Source organism: Hydra viridissima, unplaced genomic scaffold (assembly GCF_058129835.1).
Source record: "Hydra viridissima isolate aposymbiotic clone 2 unplaced genomic scaffold, HvirCarnegie_v1 scaffold_15, whole genome shotgun sequence".
Lineage (NCBI taxonomy): Eukaryota > Metazoa > Cnidaria > Hydrozoa > Anthoathecata > Hydridae > Hydra > Hydra viridissima.
Genome location: NW_028324314.1, coordinates 1,155,807 through 1,174,866, shown reverse-complemented (window position 1 = coordinate 1,174,866; position 19,060 = coordinate 1,155,807). Strand labels below are relative to the sequence as shown.

At 28.4% G+C, this 19,060-nt stretch overlaps 1 protein-coding gene across 2 annotated transcripts in view; it reads right to left on the bottom strand.

The window, feature by feature from the left end:
* Positions 1–18,231, bottom strand: part of LOC145192765 (structural maintenance of chromosomes flexible hinge domain-containing protein 1-like) — a 41,262-nt gene extending 23,031 nt beyond the window's left edge. The window contains exons 1-12 of one of the 2 annotated variants that reach the window (XM_090072695.1): positions 18,118–18,231; positions 15,112–15,153; positions 14,232–14,371; positions 7,325–7,417; positions 5,845–5,956; positions 5,166–5,266; positions 2,797–2,967; positions 2,509–2,589; positions 2,148–2,267; positions 1,671–1,871; positions 1,317–1,511; positions 951–1,084 (exon numbers count right to left, since the gene is read on the bottom strand). In XM_090072695.1, the coding sequence (XP_089928821.1) occupies positions 951–1,084; positions 1,317–1,511; positions 1,671–1,871; positions 2,148–2,267; positions 2,509–2,589; positions 2,797–2,967; positions 5,166–5,266; positions 5,845–5,956; positions 7,325–7,417; positions 14,232–14,371; positions 15,112–15,148 (1,385 nt within the window). In that variant the 5' untranslated portion in view covers positions 15,149–15,153; positions 18,118–18,231. Of the gene's footprint in view, positions 1–950; positions 1,085–1,316; positions 1,512–1,670; positions 1,872–2,147; positions 2,268–2,508; positions 2,590–2,796; positions 2,968–5,165; positions 5,267–5,844; positions 5,957–7,324; positions 7,418–14,231; positions 14,372–15,111; positions 15,154–18,076 lie in introns of both variants that reach the window. The other variant, XM_090072694.1, reaches the window with a different exon arrangement.
* Positions 18,232–19,060: the final 829 nt, after the last annotated feature.

Genomic DNA, 19,060 nt, shown 5'->3' with positions numbered 1-19,060 from the left:
ATCAAAATACTATGTCCTCTAACCAAAACACTTTGTCCTCTAACCAAAATAAAATGTCCTCTAACCAAAATACTATGTCCTCTAAACAAAATACTATGTCCTCTAACCAAAACACTATGTCCTCTAACCAAAATACTATGTCCTCTAATCAAAATACTATGTCCTCTAACCAAAATACTATGTCCTCTAACCAAAATACTATGTCCTCTAACCAAAATTAAAACCAACATAACACAACAAAAAAAGTAACTAATACAATATTACCATATCATTAATATATAACATTAATATAAGAGGAAAGAATGGTGCTAGGTAGAATACAGGATACTATATTACTGCCAAACTACTTCACTCCCATCCAAAAGATGAATAAAAAATAACAATAAGATACAAAAAATACAAAAGATAGAGCATTAAATTAGAAAAAACTTATTGTAAAGGATACTAAAAAAATTATTAATAACATATTTTTATTGAATAACAACATGAACCTATGAGTAAATTTTATTTGTTTGTGAAATTAAGGATGTATTCTTGTGTTGCTCATGTCCCATCTGGCATCACATCTGATGCACACTTTTCAAAACTTTCTGTGAATGCTCTTGATTTCTGAGTTGAGTTGAGTTATGAATTTTAGCTGAAGATTTTTAAACATTAGGGTAACAATAACAAAAAAATTTCATTGAATTAAATTTATGACAAAGTTATAATTTTAGGAGTTTAAAACTAAATTTTTGAAGGTTTATTTGGTTGCTAGGCAAAAACCTGACCATAAAAACAAACTAAAAGACATCAACTAATTCAAAACACTCATCCTAACATTGGTTTTCTACTGATGAAAAAAAAAGGATTTTGAATGTTATGAAAAATCTGAATAACTAATTAACTTTAAAGCAAATAATTTGTTTAAATAATAGAGAAAAACCATTAAAAAATACAAAATAAGATACCAATTAACAAAAGATAAAGGGGCTAATCTTCCTTGCCAAAAACATTGAAACATTGGTGTGGTTGATCCATTATTTTCACTGGATAATGGCAAAGTTTCTTCACCAAAATTATTTGGAAAATACATCAAACAGCCCTGTAATAACATAATGCTAATAATAATGATAATAATGATAATAATGATAATAATAATAGTAACAGTAACAATAATAATAATAATAATAATAATAATAATAATAATAACAACAACAACAACAACAACAACAACAACAACAACAACAACAACAACAACAACAACAACAACAACAACAACAACAACAACAACAATAATAAATTAGGATAATCAAAAAAAAAAAAAAAAAAACAACCTGAACTACTTGAGTATCTTTCACACCCTCTATATTTAAATTGAGGCAAAAGGTAAACACAGCTTTTAACCGTGCTTGATATTGACTCTGGAGATCAGTATCAACATCAGCAAGTGATATAAATTTTTGACATCCTCCTTTGTCAATAGAAATGCTAATGTTAATATTTGGTTTTCTTGGTTCGTGTAGTTTATTCTTTAAAAAAAATTACAAAATTACATAAGAATTATAAAAATTATGTGTAAAATAAAATATAAAAGTTTGATAACAAAGTTTAACAAGAGAAAAACTTTCTTATTTAAGTTTTTGTTGCTATATTTATAAACCTTGAGGACTAAATTAATATTGTCTTACAAGTTCCACAAGACCACTGCTCTGCTTAAACTCCAGTTTCTGAAGTTTTCCACAGATTCCATGAATGTAGTAATGATAAACATGAGCTAAATTGGTTGATAGGTCAGCACCATTATCTTTAGATATGTAATTTAAATGTTTACTTTTAACCTCCTTGATAACAATCATTGTGAATTGATCTTTGCTTACTTCTTCATCAACCTTAAAAAAAAACAAACAATTGTTAATGTTGAGTTTAGATGCGCAAACTATATTATTTCTGACCAAAAAACAATTTAACATTATATAAACTTTAGATTTCAAATTTAAACAAAAATATTTTAATTGACGAAAATAATTATTTTACATGTACTAATGCATTTTCAAAAAAAATTATAAAAACAAATAAAAGTTATGATATCGCAAAATAAGCAAGCACGTCATTTTGAATAGCTTTTTATTTAATTCTATAAATGCAAAAAATTTATTAATCTTTACCAGAAACTTAATGCACTGTTGTTCATTGAAATCAAGTGTTGATGTATCACCAGGATTTCGAATGCACTTTTGATCAACAAACACAGGCTGGTTGTACTTAGCTCTTTCATGCAACTTGTCCTAATTTAAATAAAATTAAAAATGAACTCCTAACATTTTTTATTTTAAATTACTATTTTTTCTTTATTTTAAATTACTAATTTGCTAAATTGCACCAGAAAGTTAATTGTGCATATTATAAGCAATTATACTAGGTCTAAACTTTCAAGCAGGGATACTGTCCAACATTCATCCAATTGTTCTAAAACTAGTCTATGGACCTTTGGTGAAACTGCTTCAGTTTAAGAATATTGAAAAATACCTTTGAAATAGAGATCTCATTGATGAACTTTGAACCTTTCTTCTTTGTAATAACTTTAATTGTATTCCCAAGATAGAAACCCTAAGAACATTATAAATAATATGCACATAGTTGGGACTGAAACTGAAAGCATAATATGTGCATAGTTGGCACTAAACCTAAAAATACAAATATGAGCATAACTGGTAAAATTAAAAATTAATTTCAACCATCATGAACCATCATGATCATGATTAATATCCAAATTATTTAATTAAAGTAATAGAAAAAAAAATCTGAATTTCATACAGCCTGTGTAGCGCCAACACCAAATTTAGAGATATTCCCATCCATGAACCCATAGACTGTCTGCTCTTTATAATCAAATCCGCGATCTTTTTGTGTAAGAAAGTAACTAACAAAAGCCTTTATTTCTTCTGCACACATTCCTTTTCCATTGTCAAGAATGCAAATAATTTTCTAAAGTTCATTGTTAAAATAAACTCTTTTTTTCTTTAAATGATAATTGTAATATAAAATTACATTGTGTACAGTATATATAACAATGTGTAGTAAAATAAATATGATTTTCTTAAATTAAAACAAAATATTGAACTTTTTTTTAATTAAAAACTTGTTTACAATTTGAAAAAAAAACAAAACATAAATTTTAAAAGCATTAAAATAGAAAGTATTATCAGTAAATTACTTATTACTAATAAGTAATTTAATTAGAAATAAAATTTGACTAAAAAGGTCTTTGATGCAACGCTAAAAATAAGGGTTGAAAACAAAGGGTAAATTGGAATGAATAGATATATAGATATGGACTGACACTTAATCTTCTCCAGTGATTAACTTACTTTCTATCACTTTTCCATTATTTATTTCATTTTTTTAATTGAATCTACATTATGATTGCGCAGAATATTTAAAGGGGATGGACCTTAATCAAAAACCAAATTTAAAAACACATTTAGACCATTAATACAGGTGAAATTTAAAAAGAAGATCAGGATCCGTAACTGATCTTCTATGCCAACAACATTACTTTCTGTTTGTTCAAATTCAGAATGTTTTAAACTAACTGTATAACAAGAACTGGCTACATTCTATCAAAAAAAGTATTTAGCTCTTCACACCAGGAGAGCTTGCTTGGACTCTCACACTTTTAAAACAATTAAATGAAGATTACCAAACACTTTAGGAACAACCACTCACCATCATGGCTAAAGAACAGTTCAGATTCAGAGAAGGCCTTAACTGTAACTTAGAACAATCAGCTAGCATATGTCAAGACTTTTATCTGAAAAACTCTTCTTATCCCAATGCTATTCATGAACATTAAGACAAAATTGACGGCAATTTTACAATATTAGTAAATGACCTAACTTTTATAGGTGGACAAATTGTATCAAAAATTCAAAACAAGAAAATAAGATTAAATGGCCTTATAACATTAGGGAACAACTCCGAGAAAAAAAAGATTTAGATTTCAATGTCTTTCTATTAAACTCACATTTTTATCTCTAAGTATTTTTGTAAATTATATTTTTTAAAAAGATGGTAAAAATTTAACTATGCTTGGAATCTTTTTCTTGAAATGTTTTTTTTTTTTTTTTTTTCATGTAAGAGTAGAAGAAATTTAATGGCTTCTTTTTTTTATAAAGGTGTCCTAAAAGACTCTAAGTCTAAAAAGATCAACAATAGAAAAACTTTTTTTAAACATCACATTTAAATATATGGAATATAAGGAAATATTTCTTTAATCTAAAATCTTTTTTATATTTTTTGCGCAATTTAATATACTAAAACACCTAAAGTATATATAAAAGAAATTAGGTTGGTCAATGACACATTCAGTACTGCTCTTTGTTTTCCTGCTTAGCACTTTTTCTTCACTTACAGCTGTTTTCTTTCACTAAAATAAATTAACTTTTCAGCTTTTTGCCTACGTGCTCCATGTGGTGTGGTTAACCATGTTTGTAAAAACTTTTCTAACAGTTTTCGTTCTATATGTGGTGAGTTTATAATCAAATAACGTGGTTATTAAATTAAATAAAATCTGTTATCTGTAAAAAAAAAGTACAATATCAGATGAGTTTTTTTAATTTTTTATTTGAATTACTTTTAAACAAAATTGAGGTAGGGAGCATTTCCAGTTTCAACTGAACTTACTTATTCAACTGGATTCAAAAAATCTCTGAACCTCTGGAATTGGAATCAACTAGAATTTGAAACAACAACAAAACTGGTCTTTTGTTATTGAATACTATGTGGAAATGGTTTAAACAGCATGATCGTTGATAAAGAGATTGTTGATTCCAGTTCATCATTGACAAAGTTTTCTAATACCAACTATCAATATTAACTCTAAAGTTAAAAGTTCATCACCAAACAGAGTACAAGTGACGTGCTAATATTGGTCTTTACCAGTAATTACTAGTTGCTTGTACTCTGTTGGTGATGAACATTTTAAAAACCTGAGTTAATTAAAACCTAATTAAATTTATTTATAAAAACAGAAACTGTAAAATAAGACTAATTTTTGGAAGGTCAATATAATTACTAAAATCATTGTGTGGTTTGATCTTTGTAATAAATGTAACTTAACACAGAAATTCAAAACATCCAAATAAAACTGCTTGTGGCTTTTGCAACTGTTTTACACAACTTACTTGTGTCGTATACACATAAATTTTAATTTTTCGATCAACTTTATTGCTGTTTGTTGCTTGAATTCCATTGTCAATAAATTCACAGATGGCCTGGTAAGCAGCTAAAACACAAAAACAATAAATTCACAGGTGGCCTGGTAAGCAGCTAAAACATAAAAACAAGAAGTATGATAAAAACATCATTACAAACATCTTCATCATCATTAAAGCAATAAACATGAAGCACTAAAAGTTTGGTAAATTTATTAATTGTGCATGAATGTATGTCTGCATGAATAGATGGATGGATGTAGGTAGATAAGTAGGTATGCATGCATACATGCATGGATTGTCTGTCTATCTGCCTATCTGTCTGTCTGTCTGTCTGTCTGTCTGTCTTTCTGTCTGTCTGTCTGTGTCTGTATGTATGTATTGCATATTAACAAAAATCTAAATTTCAAGGACATTCCAAGCCATTTGAGGACATATAGGACAATCGTTAAAATTTCCAGGACATTCCAGGACATAGACACCATGTAAAATATACTTTTTATTCATTTTAAACTTTTTAGGGACTATTTAGAGGTGGCATGCTAATACTTCAACTTAATTTTTCAGAAAAGCACAATCTGTGTATCTGGTTCATTTAAAAGTATGTTCATTGTAACAATACTTAATATTTATAGTGAAAAAATCTCACAAGAAAAATGATAGCTTCCACTTTGTGTTAGTGCATTTGGATGAACATCATACTTCAGAAGTTCAAATCGTGGTCTCTCAAGTTTGTAATCATTCTCTTTATCAGATTGCACCTAAGAAAAATAAAACTCAACACTAACTTTAAGTAATAACAAAGATACTAAACATTTGCAATAGTAATATGTTACCAATAGTATATCACCATTTGTATAAATATATAATTAGAAACTTTATTCTTAATTTTTATTTTTTTAAACTAATATCTTAACACATTATAAGCGGGTAGCGAAATAGACTAAACAGGTGTGCGTAGCGGGCAAAAATTCGCATAAAACTACGCGTTTGAAATCTAATATGTGGTTCATAAAATAGATGAACTGATGAATTAAATAAAAATTAATAAAACTGCAACAATTTTTTATAATAATATAATATAATATATTGTTTAAAAATATTTACAAGTTATATAAACTAACTAATTTCTAAAAATTGTTTTTAAAACTAATTAACTTATTTAAAACTAATATTTTTGTACTGTGTGGTACTTAAAAAAACATTCTCCTTTATGAAGAGGCACTTTGCTAAACTCGCACATAAAGCTAGTCTTATCAGTTTCATATGTAAACCAATCAAGTAAAATTACTCTGTGTCGCTTTTAAAGTAAATTCATTCAAACGGGTAAAAATACCCGACCCGCTAATAGACAGCAGTCTGCAAAGCAGGTATTTTTACCTGCCCCACTTGTAATGTGTTAATACTGTGCTTTTCACAAGTCAATCTCATTCTAGGTCACCCAAAAAATGATCAATCTAAAACAATTTTAAGAATATTCTAAATAAATATATATTCTAAATATTATCATAAATATTGATTGCAATATAATTATTCATTGTTATACTCATTTCAGACCGTTGTAGTTTTTAAGGAAAATGAAATGTAATACAATTAGAATGCTATGCCATTGCTCCAGAATTTTGTTTTTTGTACTTCAAATTTGTGATCAACAACTTGCAAGAACTTGAAAATGTAACTTTATTTTGTTTTAGTTAGTAGGTGAGCTGTATTTAATTCTCTTTTTTCTTTCTTTCTTTCTCTTAGGCTTATCTTTAATTTAAAGTTATTGAGATAATCTTCTGAAAATTTTGAATTTGATGTATGTAGTGAGCAAAAAATTATGTGATAATTTTTGTAATTGGATTTCAATTTGGATAAGTTTAAAAAAAAAAAAGAAAAAAAAGCAGCAACATAAGGAGCAAAGATTAAAAGTTTGCTAAAAAATGCTTTTGATTGCTTTGGAATTACATTCTCTGATTTTGTGAATCAAAATTTAATTCAAAAAAGGATTATCAGACATCAAAAGAAGCTTTATTTCAAATTTGTAGGCAAGTTTAATAAAAATAAATATATCTACCATTAATTTTTTCTAAATATATTTGTATTTTAATAAAATAATTACATGATATAAAAAAAAACTGATTTACCAATAACCATGTTTCTGGTCCTCCTGATTCCATTGCTTCATTATATTTTTTTTCATTAAAAACCATAAAATCAGCATCAACCAAAGTGAAAGGCTATAATAAATAAAAGATGTGTAAAAGATTCATACCAACATTCAAATTTTAAAAAACTGATAATAAAAAGTTAGTGATACTACAGTATTTAAAACCAATGAGTGGTGACTAAGGAAATCAACTGTAACCTTATTCTACACTTCATAAACGTTTTCTTGGATTATGAAAAACTCCCCACATCCCAAAAATGTAAAAACTTAAACTACTGAACAATTAGTGATCGACCGGATCAGATATATTGCCGGAACCGGAACCAAACCGGTAATAGATTCTAAATATTCCTAACCGAAACCGGAACCGAAAATAAATCCAAACCGGAACAGGAACCGAAACCGGAACCGAAAATAAGTAATATATTTTTAAAACGTTAGTTCTAATTTAAACAAAAATTAATGTAGTAAAAATAACTAAAATTTTACATTTTTTTAAAAAGTTTTTCCGAAACCCAAGGCATAGAGAAGCAGTTAGACAATCTAAAAAAATCATTTAACACCTAAATGATTTTTTGGATTGTCAAAATGCACATTAATCGTTTTCCCCTGTTCGAAGTTGCGCAATAATTTTTACAATGTGCGAAAAAGATGAGCTGCAGGAGCCAAATTCATCTTTAGGAGGTTCAAAATTGTCCATTTGGATCATGACAATATGTTTAAGAAAATGAGCTGTTAAGAATCAGAATGGTGTAACTTCAGCTCAAATAATAGCGATAAAAACATTACAAGATATGAATATTAATTTAAAGTTAATTTAAACAAGAAAATTAATTAGTTTTCAAACAAAGCCAAATTTTATTAACATTAATTCTCAAGCTTAACAACTAATTTAAAAATTTTTTTAATCATTTTTATCAAAATGATCATAACGGTATTATGCTAAATAAAGCTTTATGATATATATTTTCGGTAGCATTTTGAACCGGAAATCCGGCCGGAACCGAAATCGTAAATATACCCGGAACAGGAACCGGAATTTCGGTTCCGGTCGTAATTTTGGCCGGAAACCAGATCCGAACCGAATTCCGGTCGATCACTATGAACAATGCTATTTTAAAAAACCTCTGATTAAAGTTTTGGTTATATATTACGTGATTTCAGAATTTTCTCTTTACATATTTGTGCTTTAAGGGCTCTGCCCTGGCTCATTGGCTCTCAAAACCATAACTACTCTCCTAAGAATACCGGTTGTAATTACTAATTCTTACAACTTTCTATTTACATGTTTTTTGATATTAATTTAAAGTTCGGGTGTCAATTTCTTATAAATTGCATGATACCATGAGTGACGATAAAGTGTATAATACAATGGAGCTGGACAGTGAAGTTCCTACTATCTCTAACACACCAGGATAGTAAAAAAAAAAACTCAGGCTGCTAACTAGTGCAACCAAAGCAGGCTTCAGTGAAGTGAAGAACATGAGGGGCAACTTGGTCTTAAAGCAAAATATAATTGCCCTCTTCAATTAGACAGGGGTGTGGAGGGCTTTTGAAAGGAGCCATGGGAGCCAGTGCCATTAAAAAACTGCAGGCTCCACAGTTCCAGCATTTTTTAGCATAAAACATTTTTATGAGTTACATTTGAATTATGAGTTTGCTTGGAAAAATTCGTATTCAAAACGCAATAATTAAATCATTAGCTTTTTATGAAAGCTACATAATTATGAAATAATACTTTGTAAAGCACATTTTAACTTTAAATACACAAAGGTATTTTTTAAGCCTTCATGAATGAGTCAAGGTCATAGAGAAAAGTCAAAAAAAATTTTGAACATTTCACTGTAACTGAAGATGTTAAAAAGTATATTTGCACTTGTAAAGTAAGCTCTGGAGGAGAAATTTTTACTTGTGGAAAAAAAATTGGTAAACTTTCAAAATAAAAAAATCTAGTTCTTCATAAAACACTAGAGCAGTTAAAAAACAAGATTATTGAGTTAGTTGTAAAGAATTCATTATCTCTATCTGTCTTTTGCAACCCAGCTATGCGTGGGCTAATAGGTGAAATGGCAGAAAAATCCAGTTTAATAGAAAAAGTAGAAAAAGATAAGTTTAGATAGAAAAAACTGCTTTATTAGTGATAAGGTGAATGAAGAAAAAAATGTTCTTAGGAGTAAATTAAAAGGACAGTTTTATATTTTTAAAGATGGATGGCTGTACACAAATAAGTACAAATTAATTTGGAATCAATCGATTTGTTAATGCCAATAATAATATTATTGCACACACTGTAGCAGTAAGGGATACACAATCCCACCATTCAAGTGAGTACCTTTATAAGCTTATGAAGGATGTATTGCTGGAGTATAAAATAGATGATCATTTATTGTGCATTGTAACTGATAATGCTTCAAATATGATCAGTACCATTGATACACTAAATGTAGAGATCACAACGTTGCAATTTTAGATCTTCTTTACTCATTAAAAAAAACTGTCTTTACAAAAATTTAGCATTCAATTAATACTCTACAGATTACCTCAAAAACGCTCATTAAAAAACCGCTCAAACTATATTTACAATATTTCAAGGAAACTACGTCAATCAAATCCACTTTACATGGTTTCCTCTGCGCCATTCAATTAAAGGAGAACAAAGATGCAGATGAAGAAAATAAAAATGAAATAGTTGGTCTAAATATTGAGATTTTAGATTCAGAACATCAAGTACAATCTGATAATGATGGTAATATAGAACTCAATTTGAATTGTTTTATGGAAGATTACAAACCTCTCAAAAAGCCATCATATGCATTGTGGTGTTTGAACTTTACAACTAGCCATTTATGATGGATTAGCAGAAAAACATGCAACTACTCTTTTAAGCAAGATGAGGCAGGTTGTAATAACAAGAAAACCCAAATTAGAACAAATAGTTAAATGAAGTTCTGGAAAGTAGCAATTCTGGATCAAATTACCTGGGTGGGGAAGCACATAAATGATGATTGAATGCTTATTGGAACTCAAACCTGTACTTATTGACATGGTGAACCCCAATGTTATGCTATCAAAGGTAACGTGGACTCAAGTTCAGAAACTGAAAACTTTGCTGTATCAACCTTATAAAGTAACAAAAGAAATTCAAGATGAAGACCTGATCCCTGGTCACTTTTTCTAGAAATGAAAGTATCATATATAGGGAAAAGCGGGTTCTGAGCCATTGATACCCTTATATATTGGAGGGTCTCAAGTTTTTTTTCCCAAGATGGTGGGTATGAAGTACTAAAATAATCTTGTTTAGGGTATATTAAAATCCAAGATGTCGTCTTATTGAGGGTTAGGTATACATAAAATCCTAAGTTTACCCAGAACCAGTGTTCCTAGGTTTAAGTTTTTTTTCCAAGATCCCTAAAGATCCAAGATGGTGGTCTATACTTAAGGTTGACTTATCGTGTCTCAAGGTTTTCCAAGATGGCGGTTATTTCCGAGAGATTGAGTGGTAATTTTTACTAAAAATATTCTGTTGTCTTCAAGAAATCTTTTTAATTTTTAAGGTGTTACATCGCAAGGAGGTCTTAGTTTGTAGTGACCAAGAGCCAAGGTTTTTTTGTTTGTTTGCCTGACTGCCTGCTGCCTGCCTGCCTATATTCATTCTATCCATTTTCCGGCTCTGAGTTATTTTTTTTTGTTGGTTTGTTATTTTTTTGTTGGTTTGTTATTTTTTGTTGGTTTGTTATTTTTAAAAACTTTATTTTTAAAAATTTTACCACAAGGTGTTAATAATGCTTTGAAAGTCAAGACCTTCATTCAATTTTTTCAAGACGTAAAGACACAAGTGACCACAATAAGAGGTATTACCAAACTGCACTCTTTCACTGTTATAATAAACGGGACTTTTTAAATAATTCACAAGCTCAACAAGAGGAGGCTGAGCGTATGAATCAAAACTGTTTTTTTTATCACCATCTTTATGTCTTTACCACTCAATCTCTCGGAAATAACCGCCATCTTGGAAAACCTTGAGACACGATAAGTCAACCTTAAGTATAGACCACCATCTTTAGGGATAAGTAATAGAATAAGTATAGACCACCATCATGGATCTTTAGGGATCTTGGAAAAAAAACTTAAACCTAGGAACACTGGTTCTGGGTAAACTTAGGATTTTATGTATACCTAACCCTCAATAAGACGACATCTTGGATTTTAATAAACCCTAACAAGATTATTTTAGTACTTCATACCCACCATCTTGGGAAAAAAAACTTGAGACCCCCCAATATATAAGGGTATCAAGGGCTCAGAACCCGCTTTTCCCTATATATAGTATCTGATCTACTTCCACACTAATGCAGAGGGTATTATAGCTGAAGGTATGAAATCCTCTATGGAAATGAGAGAAAGTATTTTACTGGAAAATGATGGAATGCTAGCAGGCGTTTACCTTGATCCTAAGTACAGATGCTTATTAACAGGTGAACAAAAAAGAAAAGCCAAGGATGGTGTATGTGCTATAACAATAAAGATGAAGAACCCCTCAAGAAACTTCTCAAGCTGAAATTGAAAATGTAAAAATACATCTGATAATGAGTTTTATTTTGAAAAAATCCTTGATAAACAACATGGCGGTATTACAAAACGCCCCTAGAAATGCCCCATGGTGGTATTACAAATAGTAATGCCCTAGTAATGCCCACATCGGAATGCCAATAAGTTTTCAAAATGTTCCTCTACTTAGTGAACCTTTTGCTGAAGTGGACAATTTAATAGACAATCAAAGATTTTAGTACAAGATACAATAGGTAAGTATCCAGAAATAATTAGAAATGCTGCCCAAGTGGTTTTTGCATTGTTACCAGATCTGGTTTGCGTGGAGCATTTATTCTCAGTACTGAAAATAGTAAAATCAGATTTGAGAGCCATTATGAGGGAGGACTTGATTAAAGCAATTTTGTTCTCAAGAACAAACTATTTTACATAACTTTTTATGTAATTAAAACATTAAAAATTAACATTAATTACATTTAATACAAAATATTTACATTTAATTTAATTACAGTTAATTTAATATTTATTATAAAAATATACTTTGTTAATTTGTTTTTAGTCTAACAGTCAAAAACACTCTTATAAACCAATATTCAATATAAAATAATATTTATCATCACCTTTTTGAATTTTTATTACTTCACCAAAATTTGCTTTTGGATTAATTTTTTATATAAATAATTTATAATGTAATTAAAATAAATTAAAAGGCTATAAAATAGATTTTTAATTTTTCATCTTAACTTTCATCTAATGTTTCATTCATTAAGCTTAATGCATAAATAAAATATTAAAATTGACTAAATATCTTTTAAAGAAATTATAGTTACAATACCTACTTTATCATTATTATTATTTTTTTTTTTTACTAAATTAAACTTAATGCTACTAAATTAAACTTAATTTAAATTACTACTACTAAATTAAATACTAAAAAAAATACTAAAAATACTAAAAAAAATTACTACTAAAAATACTAAAAAAAATTAATAAATTACTACTACTAAATTAAACTTAATGCTAATGTAATAATCTTCAATTTAAATAATAAAAATTTAACATAAAGCTTTTGAACTTTTATTTCATCATAAAAAATTTCTTTTGGATTCATATATCATGTATTATAATTTATAAATAAATTAAAAAGCTATAAAGTAAAGATATTTTACGTTACTTTTCATCTGTTTTATTTATCAAGCATGTAGCGTAATTCACAAATAAAATTTTAAAAATGTTAATCGTATTTACAAGTATTTGCCCCAAAAAAATATAAATATTATTTATAATATAAATATAAATAATATTATAAACAATTTTAAAAAAAAAAAATTTAATACAAAAAATATCTAATTGAAATTTTTTAAAGATATTTTAAGAAGATGGAGCCAGAGTGAAAAACTTGGGAGCCAGAGCCATAATTTCAAAAAAACTTAGAGCCAAATCTGGAGCCATAACTTTTTTTTTCCAGCTCCCCACCCCTGCAATTAGACCGTGGATGATGAAGATTTAGATGAAGCTCAACTCTACATGTATAAAGACCACCAACTGTTCAAGACCACAAGTTAACAACAGTAGCTATTTCCTTCTTTGGCAAGACTGTCCTCAACAGCTAGCCGTTATATCAGTATAACACCAGTGAAGTTTCATTACCAACGGTGATCAGCCAAACTCTCCATGATTGTTATTATAAAGTTAATACTTTATAACATTTAAAATGGAAAGTTTGGATGATGTTTTTTTCAAAGTTGTCATAAAATAACAGATATTGACAGAACTGTGGATTGCTGGAGCCATCTCATATCTCCCTCAACACATAACTCAAAACAGTCTATTGCTAGGTATTGCAAGCAAAAAAAAGAAACTGTTTGGTTAGGCTTGTTACCCTGTAATGAAGGACTGTATCTAGATTTTTTTTTAAATCACATCCTGATTCCAGATTTGATTTTGTGAAACATTAACAGCGCCCTAGCTTATTTCAAATAGAACTTGTTAATCTTAGTAGTGAATAAGATTTAAAAGTTATATTTTTTTTTAATCTAACAAAACATCATTTAACAAATATCAATAACAGGAAAAGTATTTGCTTTGAATACTCTTTAATCCTTTTTTTCTTATTACTCTTCTTTTTCTCTGTACATTTTTCTCTGTATTTTTTCTTAACAAAAAAGTCATGTTAATTGAATAGACAAATAAATTTTAAACTTTTCTAATTAAAGTTTTACTAAACAAAGAACCATATTAATAGAAAAAGCAGAAAAAAGTTATTATTACTCTTTTATATCCAGAATCAGATTAGGAATTTTAAATTTTAAAATACTTAACCAAGTTAAACTTACCTTAACAAGGTCAGGATAAAGTGAAGCAACATCATTTAAAAACTCATCATAAGTTTGCTCCAGAGGTACACGTAATAGGTGGTCAACTGATTTGTGTGTTAGCAAAATTTTATGATACGGAAGAATAGTTAGGTTAGCATCTGAAATTGAAATAGGAAAAATAATTTTTTTAAATGCAGCTCAAAAATAATGGACAGTCACAGTAAAATAACTGGGTAATAGATACATATGATAACATATATATAATATACATTTATATATACATTATATATGATAACATTATAAAAGAACATTTCTTTTAAAGTGTTATCATTTTAAAACTTCACATTAAATAGCATCATAAATGGTTTTTATTATCATAATTATTTCTATTCTCTATAATTTAGTTTATTCTCTATCCTTCTAAAAGTTTTTACTGAAATATTTTTACAACAATATCACGATTTTTATAAAAGTATCTTAAAATCTTTAATTGTTGAACCAGTTAGGGTAGAGAATGTCTTAAAGATACTGAAATGAAATATATTGATTTAAACACATTTTTATGATTTTAGTGCAACTAATAAGTGTGCTGCAACAAAGCTCTCATTTCTGTTACTTGATCAACATAATGAATAGATTTAGTCACTATTCTTGATATAGTTTATCTCTTCAGTTTTAAGTCTTTGCAATCGTAACAACCCTGTAAAATGTTAACTTTTCAAATACTTTCTTTTTGGAAACCTTTTGAAAATTTAAAATGAAGATAAGTCTATTTCATTTCAAACAAAGATCTTAGTGAATCTGGAGAAAAAAAAAAAAAAAAAAAAAAAAAGGTTGGTGCAACATCAGACAAGCACCACTATGGATTAACAACCTCAAATTCAAAGAAAAGTTTTACCTTCTGTAAGAAAGCTCATATTATTCTTAGTTGCCATGTTTGCTAAAAAAGAATTAATTACCTAAAGTTACTGGTCAACTAAAGTTGAGTAGCAATTTATTTTTGAATATGGTAAAACATTTTTATAAACTTTTAAAATATTTTAAAACAGTACTAATACTCTATAATACAGAGTGCTCAAAAAGTAACACATAATTTTAGCATATGCTAGCAAAATTCAAAACACAACTAAATTAGGAATATCTTTTGAAGTTTATAATAGATGCTCAGAATGGCCTTTATTTTTTTTTTTGCATAACAGTTTCCAAATGGGCCACGAAGTTGTTGGTGACTGTAGCTATTTTTTCTTGTGAAATGTTAGCTATTGCTTGCTCAATGCAATTAATTAATTCTTCTTTAGATCATATAATACAGTTCTTTGTACTTATTTTGTCATTGATATTGAAGTGGCATTCATCAGTCCACAATAGAGTCCAAAAGTTACTTATTTTGAAGTAGTCAATTAGTAAAATGGAGTCCAGGTGGTAAGGAAACACTTAAAACTTTTTGAAGAGGATAAGATGAATGGATGTTTTAGGGATTTTAGTATCATCTGCAATTTGTTGAATGAATCAGAAATCTGCCTCCAAAGCAATGAAATGCAGTGATTCCATCGCAACTGGTGTTCATTCTTTTTCTAAAGATGGGCAGCCTGATTTCTGCTGATCAAGAACACAGGCTATTTTTTTTGAATTTATCAACTAATCTTTTGATACTGTGGATGGTGGATGGGTATTTTATTAAACCACATGCTTGTTTGAACTTTTATAGTGCTGCTGTTGCACTTTCACCCCCTGCTTCCATAATAGCATTTGATGATGAAAATTCTGTCTTCCATAGAAATATTGTTCATGACTCTATTCTCAAAAATAACAATTTACAAGATAATATTCCTTCCTTACATATGCTTAAAGAAAGAACATTCTAGAAGTATTCTTATTGGCTAAAAAGTAACAGACAAATGAAATTATGCATTACTTATCGAACACCCTGTATTTAGGGATGTGAGAAAATTTTTTTATTTGAAAGTGTTATGTAATATTAGATTTGTTAGCATATCATAATAATCCTAATTCTCAACACTTGGTATAAAAAGCATCTCTTTACACCAACTGTTTATATCAAAGCTAGAAAATACATTAATAGGAAAATACATTATAGGAAGAACTGGTCTTCCTATATTGCAATTGATAGATTCATATAATGCAATTCATTAGGTTATATTTGCTATTGTTTTTGTGTCTAAATGTCTAGAGGATGAAGATGACAATTAGGCTCATTAAATGTTCTAATGATGTTTTATTGGCATAGTTTATAATAACAAGATCTTACATAGTATTAAACCTGGAGCTACAAAATTCTTGGAAGAGCTACAAAATTCTTGGAAGCCTCATGGAAGGTAGCATAATTTCTTATTTGTTAATTGATTGACGTGTTGTTTTTAGTCCTCAGCTGTACCACAGCACAACTAATTTAGTTTTATAACATGACAGTTTTGTTATAAATAAAGTTAACAGGAAAACTTTCCTGAGTTGAAGTACAGATGTTAGAACTTTGCTGCTATAGCAATCAATCCACTTTGGAGGTCTGCTATAACATTTCAATTTGTGCACATTTGTTCTGTAGAATTGTGAAAAGGAACTATGTCAACTTTAACACCCAGATGCTGTTTAAATCTTTAAATTTGAGATGAAACACAATTTGCAAGGAAACTTGAGAAATTGAGCATTTTTTTGAGAACAACACTTGAAATTTTTTTTTGAAACAGAAAAACTGTCCTTTGACAAAATCAAGTATGAGATTGAACCACTATTTAAAACTAATTAAAATTTAAATATATCTAAGTAAACAACATTTAATTATTTCTGACATGTTCAATATCAAAATGAGTAAAAAATGTTTTTTAAATGTTATTGCATTTTAATGCAAACATTTACAATCCACTTTTGGTTTATTGTAAAACAAATTGGCACATTAACTTAAAACCAAATACAAAGGCACTTTGAGCAGATTTACAAAAGTTTATTATGCCTGAATAATTATGACATTCAGGTAGAGCCTCATTTAAAATGTTTGTACATAGCTTTTTTGTATTTAGTCTCTGTGTCTTTCCTTTGCAAACTTAATAAAGTATTTTGAAACAAAATTTATAATGAAACAAAATTTATAATGATTCAATCAAATCACTTTGAAAAGATTTTCTTAATATATATCAAATAATGAACTTAAAAAATTAAAATAAAATTAAACTGAAATTTCACTATGTAAAACCAAATAAGTATTATTTTATTGTAATTTTATATTTATTTTTTATTTTTATTTAAATCAAAAGTGAAAACAAGAAATTTAGACCAATTAGAATTTAAGAAATAATCTTATAACTAAATTATAAAAATCCAAATGTAAAAAATCAATGTTAGCTATCCTAATTTAACAGAAACAACAAGTGTCCTTGATACTTGGAATATCAGCAGATAAATGAAATAAAAAAACATTAACTTTTAAAAGTGTCCTAACTCAAAACTTAGAGACCTGTGAGCTATAATATAAAACAAGAAACATTTCCAATGCATAAGTAGATATTTTTACAGTTTCAAGAGTATTCATTAAAGATGTCACAAGGTAGCCTCATTTTTACTAAACTTTGTTTTATTTGGTTTTCAAATCATTACAATCTATTTTAACTCAACTAATGTCTTAAACCCAAAGAAATAATATACAAGGACTTATTTTTTGAATGACAAAATATGGATTTTCTCACACCTCTATAATATCTTTAAAGTTTTTTTTTTTTTTACTACATCTAAATATTTTAAAAGACCAATCATGCAGTATTTTGCTTTTCGTTGTCCTTTTGTTTTTACAAGAAAAATTTATAATAATAGATCATGTTAAATTATGAAAACAGCTAGGTTTAGTAAAAAACCTTTCAGCATTTATTTGAGTTCGCCATGCAGTAAATCTTACTTTTAGACTTAACTTCACCACATTTATTTATTTCATTACTCGCGGTCCGTATTTCACAACATTGGTATTTTGTTTTTGCAAAAACGAAATGACCGCTCAGTGGTCATTTTGTTCTTTCGTTCAAAACCATGTGAGCCTTTAACACCTTTTTTACGCTAAAATTAACAATTTTTTTTTTTATTGTCTTAATGCAATTGAATTGGGTATATTTACTGCAATAACAGTCGTGCTTCTTAATGATGATTCTTTTTGTAATCTGGTTGCTATGGATACCCTTGTCCATAGCAACCTGTGAATTTGGTTTGTAATATTTGCTAATTTTGTATAATATAGTTTCTCTCATACCCTGGTGACGCAAATGCATGTATGTGTAAACTTTTTAAAATCATTGAAACTCAGAATATTAGACAAGGTTTAACAAAAAACTTTATATTTGAATTTAAACAATTATCTACATGCAAGAAACCATGTGTGGCGCGTAAAAATCCATAAAAATATTAACTAAATAACTGCTCCTTAGCAGCTGCAGAACTTAACATCTGGCAGAGCCTTCGTTTGACTGGAATGCTAGAACAAAAAAATTGCTCAAATTCATGATCATTACATTTGACCCGATTACACTTTCAGGCAGAATGCCCAAGGAACTGCTTAGAATCTTTATTCTGCGCCCCCTGAGCTTCTTCACTTAAGAACCCGATCGGTAATTTCATTCAATTAATAATAGTTGGCCCATGAATAAACATTTTTTGAAAATCCTGTGGCATATTGTACCATGGATATCAGTTCTCATAAAACTTAGCTGCATGTTTAAAATATTCTTTAAATAAATCAACATCAAGCCTCAAAACCACGTGACATAGCAATTCGTGACGTAGCTAAGTTTATCTGTATTGCTATGTCTCGTGCTTTTGAGGCTTGATGTTGATTTACTTTTAATTTTATT